Source organism: Diabrotica undecimpunctata, chromosome 3 (genome assembly GCF_040954645.1).
Source record: "Diabrotica undecimpunctata isolate CICGRU chromosome 3, icDiaUnde3, whole genome shotgun sequence".
Classification (NCBI taxonomy): Eukaryota; Metazoa; Arthropoda; class Insecta; order Coleoptera; family Chrysomelidae; genus Diabrotica; species Diabrotica undecimpunctata.
This window is the reverse complement of record NC_092805.1, coordinates 2,638,938-2,649,802: the sequence shown is the minus strand read 5'-3', so window position 1 is coordinate 2,649,802 and position 10,865 is coordinate 2,638,938. Positions and strand designations below refer to the sequence as shown.

The window sequence follows — 10,865 nt, the reverse complement described above, 5'->3', positions numbered from 1 at the left end:
TGTATAAAAATCGAGATCTTAATCGTTATCTAATTTATACTGGGAACTCGATTTTAGTTTGGTTTCAAATTTGATAAGAACATAATAATCGAAAATTTACTATAACTCATAAGTTTGTAATCGATTAAAAGCATTCGATTCGGCGCTGCTCGGATAGGAGCACGTGTCTCGTCTCGCCGTCGATAACCAACCACTGCGTTTATTTTTGGCATTTACATCGAAATATTTTGCGCAAGATCAAGACATTTAACAGAAACAATGCACTATTTAACAACTCTTCCAATGTAACATTATAATCATCTGAAAAACTGAACAGTGAAAGTAACACTATAGAAAGTAGTGAAAGTACCGAATTCATTGACCCTAAACTACCAACGCGTTGGTTAATTGTTTAATTTTTATTAAATTAAATCAGTAATTTATCTGATATGGATTATCTCTGGCCTTGCCTCGTTTAGCCGTGAATAAATATTTGTCAGGGACTTCATTGTGATGTTACACGCAATCTTATTGCTCGGAAAACTCGTAGTATATTGATTATAGCGTCGCGCTTCCTTCGACGTAAAATCAGCGAGTGCGAGATAGAAGGGGTCGCGACGTTGCGTTGCTGTTGCTACTAAAAATATTGTTGACTGACGATCCGATCATAGTGTGTGTGTGAGTTCGAGCGCCAGTCACATGTGCTATATCCTTTTATGAGGTTGTTTGTGTTCGTATCATCTATAAAAGTGTTAGTGAATAAATAGGTTCGCAAAATGAGTGACGGCGATATTATCGAATACCAATCCGACAGCGACGAACAAGATGAGTTTCAGGATGCCGAAGACTTGCCCGTTACAGAAAACATGTCCTTATTTCAAGCCTTAGAGGAAGCTAGCAGGGCTATTGATTTTTTCTTTAACAATCAGTTTGTGGAAGCTCGAAGCCTTATGACACCTTACGCTAACATTAGTATGTATCATTCCCTGGGACATTCGATGTTTTTATACATGGAAGCTATGTTTACCTTCGAGCAACAAGCTATTAGAGCAGCTTCCAAGTCCTTAAAACAAACCATGACAGTGTGCAATCGTTATAGAAAGAAAAACACAATAAGTGAATCCTTAGGAAAAATGGTAAGAAAACCAAACTATGATTTATATACACAGGTAGAAGCACACGCTGAGCTATGTCACGCTGAAAGTATGCTACTTAAATCAATGCTTACTTTTATCGAAGATGAAACACTTGCCAGCTTTATTAAAGCAGGAATTAAAATACGATCTTGCTTTAATTCTTACAAAGACTGCAACCAAATACTGCTTAAGAAAAACTGGGAAAAGGACCCCACTAAAGATCATTTTGAAGGAGGTGTGAGAGTAGGAATAGGCGTTTTTAATTTAATGGTCTCAATGTTACCAGGCAGAGTTATAAAACTGCTAGAATTTATAGGCTTTTCTGGTAACAAGCAAAGAGGACTGCAAGAACTCGCAATGGGCTGTGAAACTGACGGTATTAGGCAAGTGTTAAGCATTATGGCCATCCTAGGCTACAATCTCATCGCTGTCCACGTGTTAAGTCATCGTGAAGCTGATATGAAACAGTGCAAAGAAATAATTGATAAAAGACTTGAGAAATATCCTAACAGTGTGTGGTTTTTATTTTTCAAAGCAAGATTGGAATTTTTGAATGGTAATCTCACCGAAAGCAAAGACTGGTACATAAAATCCTGGAAGTCGCAGAATATGTGGCCGCAGTTCCATCACATATGTTTCTGGGAGCTTCTATGGGTTCACTGCCTCAACCTGGAGTGGAAACAAGCTCTTCACTACAGTTCCGAACTGGTAAGACACAGTAAGTGGTCCCGTACTATGTATAGTTATCAAAAAGCTGCGATTTTACTAATGATGAAGGAAAATTTGTCTTCTTCCGAATTAGACGAAATAGATAAATTGATGAAAGATGTTCCTAAATATAAACAAAGAATAGCCGGTAAGTCTCTGCCTATGGAAAAGTTCGCTCTCAAAAAGGCCGAGAGGTATTTTTCTCAGAATGGCCACCTAGTGCTTCCTGTGGTAGAATTAATGTTTTTGTGGAATTTGTTAAAAATATTTAAAAATAACTTTAATTTAGCTAGTAATGTTTTAAAATTGATCGAAAAAGAATTATCTGCTTTAGAAAATAATATCGTTCAGACCAAATATGATGCTGATAATAAAGCTTTAGTGTTACTCTTGCACGGGGCTTGTCTAAGGCACATGGGAAGCCCCCTGCAAGCTCTCAATTCCTTAGAAACCGTTATTTCAATGAATAAATTGTTAGTTGAAGACACTTACATCATTCCTTATGCCATAGTCGAGCTAGCTCTTATAGAGTGGGACACCGGCAATAGGGAGAAGGCTATTTTAGCTTTAGAAGATGCTAAGAAAAACTATACTGGCTATTCTTTGGAGTCTAGGTTACATTTTAGGATACACACGGCTTTGAGTGAATTCAAAGCCGAGATAAAGCGTTGTTAGTCAAACTAGTCAATTTATTTTTATAACCAAATGTAAAGGGTACAGAAAAAACATTCTACTATTTTAATTATCTTTTATATAAATATCTATTTATTTATATAAATTTATATCACATTAAAAACGAGCAGAGTCTAATCATTAAACTATAAACTATAAAATATATAACAATGATGAAACAAGTTTTATCTGCTTTTTGTTACTACAAATTCAAGGTTCCGTTTATTGTTTTTTATTTCAAATAGGGCACTTATTTCTTTTTATCTGTAACTCGATTGATTATTTTATATAAATAAACATCCTGAAGTCATTGTACCAATTTAACAATATTAGAACTAAAGTGATTGTATACAGGGTGCGACAAGAGTTCATAAGTGATATTCGTTATTATAGAAGACATTAAAAACATTATTTACACGAATTTCATAGGCAATTTTTTGCTTTACTAAATTATATATATATATATATATATATATATATATATATATATATATATATATATATATATATATATAATATATATATACAGGGTGTTTTTAGTTATTCTGATATTATGATAATTCCATTATGGGATAGAATATCCAAAAAACTTATTTAGAAAAAATGTAGGCAATGATATTCTTCATACTTGGAAAATATGTGGGATTCTACAGGGTGATTAATAACTACGTGGTATACCAAACATACTATTTTTTAAATGAGACACCTTATATATTTTTTCACAATTATATTTCTCCCATAATTCTTTTTCTTATAATATTAGGCTTTCCTTACTATACAGAGTATTTTATCACTTAATGCTCAATACTTATTTCTACTTACAAAAATGGAATGTACTTACGAAATTTGAAGAAAACTAAAAATATCTCGGAAAATAATGAGTTTAGGTATAGGAAATGCTATATAAAAATGGAAGTGGGGTTAAAAAAAATTGAACGTATTTAACTAGCGCTGAAAGACATATGTGGCGCCCTCTGGGTAGTACATAATTTTTCGTAGAGAATTTATGTTTCTTTTCCCAAAAAATCCCCATTTAATAAATTTGGTGTTGTTATCTCATGTCAGGAAATATTCAAAAATAAATCAAATAAAAGTTCTCTGTATTTCGGTTATTATCAACTTTCGTACTAAAGTAAGTTAGCTTAAATCAATCTAGGTGCCATAAATCATTAACAATTGAAGTAAGGATATTATTAAACATAGAAAACTTGAATGAAAAGATAAAAAATTTCGAAAAAGAAAATTCAGAATTAAAAGAGAAAGGAAAGTACATTGATACAAAATTGAATATTTAGAAAGAGACCAAATTTAAAAAAATGTAGTTGTATTAGATTTTGTTTGATTTGAATCGAGACATTTTAATCTTCGTTTTTAACTTTTGCCTCGTTTCTAATAAATTAGGATGCAATTAAAAATTTCTCCTATTATTAGTGGCAAATACAATAAGCCTGTTTATATGCAGTTTTTACATATAATAACTATACTTTCCAATACGAAACTGTGTCAGTGATACAAAAAATATTGCTTTTGAAATTAAAACTTAGCAATAAACCGCGAATTTTACGGTTTAATGACGACTTCTTTATTGCAGCACTACTTAGATATTAAAAATGCATTAGTTAAATTTTATTTTGTTTGACGTCCACTAATTTGCTGTTGTACTGAAGACGAAAACTTAAGATACGATGATAATACATTCTGAAGAACAATAAAATTTGGAATACACTAGTATTTTTTTTGTGGCCAAAATTGACGGATTTTATTATTAATTTTAACATTTTTTTTTGTTTTACTCGTTATTCCATTACTGAATGTGTCACTATTTAGCAATGAAATGTATATTGTTTTATCCCACTCTATTATAATGCTGTGAGTAGATATCAATAATAATAGTACCAATTTAATACGAACCAAAATGTTGCCCAAGTAAATTTATTATGTTCCACAATAAATAATTTTAAAAACATTAAATAAGTACGATTTTGTTCTGAAGCTATTTTCTTGTGGCATTTTAAATTAATTACTATTTAAATGGGAATAAGCCACAATTAAAGGTTAAAATACGTTTATTGACGTTTCAATTTCCACTTCGGAAATTTTCTGACGGATATTCTCAAGTTAAAGTTGATTTCATGTAATCGAATGAACTATCTTATAAGTAAAGTCGTCCCAGGAACGCAACTCAACAATATTGGCAATATCATTTTAAAGTCGTCTACTTTAAAATGTATAATGTATGTCTGAATTGTCAATACAAATGAGTCAGATAAAATGAAATTATTAGAAGAATTTTTCACTAAGTAACAAAAAATAAAATTTGTTTAATTTACTAATGTTTGTATTTTGAGAACGATTTCCGAAGTGGAAATTGGAACGTCAATAAACGTATTTTAACCTTTAATTGTGGCTTATTCCCATTTAAATAGTAATTAAGTACAGTTTTATGATATTTATTGCATTTTTAATTCAAGAATCATGTCAGCTATTGTCTTACGTGTTTGATTGGACTTCTTAGTAAGTTTTAGCTTTTATAAGTGGTATATTATAGCTCCATTGCTTCAAGACCTAACTTAAAGAACCAAATGATTTTTCCTTAAGTTTTCCTTACTCTAGACTAACTGTAATCCAATACTATAGAACTCAGTTTACCCTTAAGCTTTTAAGTATGTTCTTCAGTTCTTTTAACCTTTGAACGGTAGTAATTTTCTTCGTCTGACTATTGGACCATGTTTTTGTGAACAAATGAAGACAATTTTAGATAACAGTGAGTTGAAAACAAAAGTTTTCATTGTTTTATTTCTTGATTCAAAGAGATTCAATTAATACATGTTTTGTTTTTTGATGACTGTAACCTTATATTTCATTGGGCATGCTAATAATCAGAATTGGTCTAGGGAAAATCCTCACTGGATGAAAGAAAATATGCAGAATATCCTGAAAGGGTTATTGTACAGGCAGGAATTTTTGGAGATCATACCATAGCTCTTTTTTTCATTGATGGCAATTGATTTTGACAAATTTATATCCTGATCCAGCAAACCCACAAGTTCCAGCAAATATGAGCATATAATACTTTCAACAAGATGGAACATCACTTCATTACGAAAATAATGTTCAGCAATGCCTTTACCGTATTTTTAAATCGGTGGAGAGCGAGGCGAGGATCGATGGAATGGCCATCACCATCTCCTGATCTGACGACATTAGACTTCTTAAGATTAGGATGTTATCAAGACGTTCGCGGCGAGCATTTTGAACATCTCATATATTCACGCTTTGTGGGATCGTCATTTAACAGCGGTGCTAACAAGAAATCAGCTTCAAGAGGTTCGAGGCAATAATATAAGTGTATTTATAGTTCGTCGAAGATAATGTTATGAATTTATTAATTGTTCCTCCATATAAAATGTTTCATTTATATACATAAACTGCCGTTATCTCGAAAAGTCGACAATCCTCTCGACCAGACTGAGCGGCGAAAATGATAACGGCAAACTGGTTTTCACATCGACTGGCCTCCAGAAGTTTCGAACTGTTGTTTTTATAACAAAGAGTGTTGTCAGGTAGGCATTACCTAGAAAATACTCGAATGAATAAGCATATTAGTGATAAACATGTTTACCGTTCTGAGTCATACGACACGTCACCATCTATCGTAAAAATAACATGAATTTTATTTTTAAAGTTGCAGACCAGCAACTGGCCCCAAATTACTTCCACGGCACAGAGTGGCTAGACTACAATTTTCGAGGGAACATTTACATTGGAATTTAGGACAATGGAGTAATGTTCTTTTTACGGATGAGTCGAGATATTGTATTCACTCATCAGGTTCGGTGGTGGTAAAGGCAGGAATATCCCGAGAGGCGCACACTGAATTGGTATTTATTGAGGGTTCGTTGACTGCACACCGGTATATTGAGAAAATTTTAGCAAATCACGTAGTACCCTTTTCTCAATATATCGGCGATGATTTTGTACTAATGCAAGATAATGCTCGACACCATTCTGCAATGTGTGTTACGCAATATTTACAGGAAGTTGGTATTAAAAGAATGAACTGGCCATTTCTAAAGTATATTTTAATAGCCCAGACAATATTGCTGATTTAAAACTTAGAATAACGGAAGAAACTAACAAAATATCATACAAAATGTTGTACGAGATTTCCAAAGTCGCCTCGGTTATTATCAAGAAGTGAATACTGGTGGTCAAGTTGAACATTTAATTTAATTGTAAAAATCAATTTTCTCAAAGTTATGATTGCACAAACTCAAAAACTTTATATTGCTGAACAGAGGACTAAAATCCCATTCTTACAAGGTGCCACACGACCAATTTTGGTATTTAAAATTTTCGAGGGAGTGCTTATAATTCAAAGGGGGTGCTAGAGGGGGATAATATTTTTATACTGTAAATTGTCAATTTAAGAATCAAAATCGACCTGTTTCAGGTTTTTTTCAGATACTATATAATAAAGCTAAAAATGAATTTATTCCATACATATGGACTGCATGGTATATTCAGTTAAATACAAAATTTTATTAAAATACTTACGATACTAAATTAAAATATATAAATTTATACACAGTGTGCTAAAAAAAATCATCAAAATAGGGCTAAAAATAAAAAAAACTGACATACTTTGAATTTGACCAAAATTTTCTCCTTACGTTTTTTTTTATCTGAGTGTATATCGATTAAAAACGTTCCAATACATTATTTTTTACGGGAATCTGGTTATTTCTGGCTTTCATCTGTAATGGAGTGAACTTACTTCGAGCTGCATGCATTTAAATGGCTTTAAGTCTTTTTTAAAATCGTCTGTTGATACAGGTTGTTTATTGACGTGACAACGTCTTAAATTAGGTTGTGGCTCGGAGTCACTCATGAAAAAGTGTAACGCCCGCTCACGTATGTTACGATGAGTCACCGAACGAGAGAGAGGCCCGCCGGACCGGCGAATGCCTTGCGTCTCTCTCCCACTCAAACATGATCGGTCCGCTGCGCGCGCAGCACTAGAGAATTAGGCGCGTTGGAAATTAGTTAAGTTTAAGTTTACATGTACAATGTTGTAGTAAACAAAATATATTTCTATAGTTAAAATTTCTGCAATTCTTATTTTCATTCAATTCCTTGTTCCTATTGTGCAATTTAATAATATTCATATCAATAAATATTCTACCGAGAAAAAGACGTTGTCACGTAAAATCTTCGCCCGTAAAACCGACTTTACAGGCAACCGATTTTTTTTTTAACTACAAAAATATGCTTTGAAAATTTATCACCCTGTATCAATTAAAAAACACTTTAGAAAACATGTGAAAACTATTTGATAAGACATAACTTATTTAACTTATTTTCATATCTATATTTTTTTAACGGTATAGTTTAATTGTTTGATGGAATTGTTTTTTCTGTACCTTAATAGCCTGTGACAAATTTGTTAACTACTTTAAACCATTTAACAATTAGTGTTTTTGAAAATAAACTAGCGTTTTTGACTGATGATACATAAAGGAAATTTTTTCGTATTTACAATTTTCACGTGAATACACGTTAATATGTTAACCAAATAGATATTTTTTAATGGTTATTACAACTACATTCAAGGACAGGAATATTTTATTATTAGATCTAGTTTTCGAGCTTCAAGTTTTTATATTTTCATTTCTTCTAGTCAAAATAAAAAAAATGTATTGTGTTTTAAATTAAGACCTTTTCCAAATCAAACTTTAGATAAAAGAAATGATTCGTTCATGAGAGTATCAGTTTAATTGTACAAGATCATTGTACGGGATTAATTAATAAACATGTCAAAATTTCAAAAAAATGAGTTTTTTAGTTTTTTAAAAAAATTTTAGACTTTCCAACTAAAGTTTTATATTAATAATTTGTTTATATAATTTCAAAAACAATTGCAATTACAATTAGCATTATAATAAACAAACATTGATAAATAATTTCATAACTTGTCTCACTTGTTGGCTTTGACCTTGACAAGGTCAAAAGTTGTGGAATTATTTATGCATTTTGTTTATGCTAATGCCAATTCCAATTTCAATGAGTTTTTCCAATTATTTAAACAAATTATGTATAAACAATTATATATTAAAAAGTCTAGAAAAGAAAACTTTAAAAATTTGCAAAAAAAAGTAAAACCTAGTGACTACTTTTTTGAGTGATCTAAAAACTGATTTTTTGGTAATTTCTAAGAGTTTTCCTATAGATTCTCATTGCCAGAGTTAATTTTTTTGATCGCTTACGATTACCACCCTAATAAAGTACACTGAATGAAATGGAAATTTGAGAGTCCGGATATAATTTCTACCAGGTTATTAATTCACTAACTTCCCTAATCTTTTTATTTATGGATATTCTTTATATATATATATATATATATATATATATATATATATTAATGTGATATTAAAAGTTTAGCTACTTAATTAATTAATTAAACTTTTTTAAATGGTGCAATTATGATTTTATCACACTATTTAATTCTCTTATCTCAGGGTTATATTCGTGATTCAATATCTATGCTTTACATATGATAGGTAAGGTCTAAGGAATACCGGAATAATAAACATATATGATACAAAATTATATATTGAAATAAAATTCACACTCAAATATCTTTTCATCTTATCAAAAAAATATCTCATATAATGATTATCAAAATTTTATTCTACGTACGTGAACATCCAAAAATAATGTTATATACTATATAAATTAAAATTTCAAATAAAAATTGTTGTTCTATATCTCCTGATAAATATTTCTATCTTTTCTGAAGCAATTAAAAAAAAAACTTTGTTGATAAAGAAAAACTGACGAATGGTAAAAAAAAACTATCTCTCTGATGATGAGTTGTCCAAATCCTTGTTCCGTGTAGCCTACACTATCTATTCTTAGCAGTTCCCTAGGTAATCAGCAATCTTACAACAAATTATTGCGAGCCTCTCGTGTTCAATGATCTCCTTCAGATGCACGTATCGTTCAAAAAGATGCTAGCCTCTTCTCCTCTCGATAAACTGAATCTCTCGTTCCGGCCTGAACAGTGACTCTTGGAATATATAAGTAGAAAAGTATAACTTACAATATTTTTCTGGATCAGCTTCCGTCAAATACACTAACTCCAAGAAAACTCACAAACATTCAATTCTAATGCTTACTATCACTTGGGAACCACCAAAGAACAACGACTGTTCGCCTTGCACCTTTGGAAAACAACTGATTATCTTTTCTCCCTCAAAAATCTAGCTAAACTCTCATTCCTACATACCTATCCCACTTTTTTTCAATCTCCTCAAATCAGAGTTCGTCACACTTATCCCCATCTACCATTTAGATAACAAACAACAATTTTACCTACAATTATAAATTTCCTAAAATCTATTAACATGCTAATCGGTTTCTACAAATTCTTAAGAACTAACGGAGAAATATAATTTCTAAATATTCTATCCTATTGTCTTATTCACTGTACAAGTCCATTTGGAAAACCCGGTCGCATTGTTCATTTCATCACTCACGTCACTCGAATATATTTTACAAAGAAAATAATTTATGCATATCTTAAATTTTGTTTACTACAGATCATCCAGGATAATCGACTTTCATTTCTTCGAAATATCTTTTATAGTTTATTAGGTGAATTATTTGACTTATATTTTGTACTTTGAAATATTTTAAAAGCAAACCAATATTATTTTCAATTTTACATAGCATAACAACGCTCCAGGATATCTTGAAAATTTATTTAAATGGTCTATTTAGTAATTTTAATTTTATCTTTGGCTGATAAAATGAATCATAACAATATATATATATATATATATATATATATATATATATATATATATATATATATATATATATATATATATATATATATATATATATAACAACACAGTTTATTGGGGCTGCAGTGAGATAGTTTGGCCAGGATGTTACAGAAACACTCTTTTGACTTTTGGTCTAGCTTTCGGAATTGTTTTATTCCTTCTTCAAGACACTGTAATTAGAAGAATGTGTAAATATTTACAATATATCACAAATAATCAGTGCAACTTACTAGTCGTTGAGATTATTTATATAAAGCTATGACACTCAACATTAATAACACACATATAAAATAATGAACAAAATACATTTCAAAATTTAGTTAATGATAGTAAAACTTCGTTTGTGACATTGGTGTTTTTTAACTGATCCATAGAGAACAGAAAGAAAAAACAAAAATAGTATGATTAAATTGTAATTAGCTGTTCTTCATGTTTTATTAATAAAAGTAGTATATTAAACCTGTCTTGATGGTATGCAACATGTATGCAACATGCAATGGGAGAATGTCCAGCAGTGGAC

At 30.7% G+C, this 10,865-nt stretch overlaps 1 protein-coding gene across 1 annotated transcript; it reads left to right on the top strand.

Moving 5' to 3' along the window:
- Positions 1-463: 463 nt before the first annotated feature.
- LOC140436352 (tetratricopeptide repeat protein 39B-like) lies at positions 464-10,377 on the top strand. The gene has a single exon (XM_072525081.1). It carries the CDS (start codon positions 756-758, stop codon positions 2,496-2,498), a length of 1,743 nt encoding a protein of 580 aa, XP_072381182.1. The 5' UTR covers positions 464-755; the 3' UTR covers positions 2,499-10,377.
- The last annotated feature ends 488 nt before the right edge of the window (positions 10,378-10,865 follow it).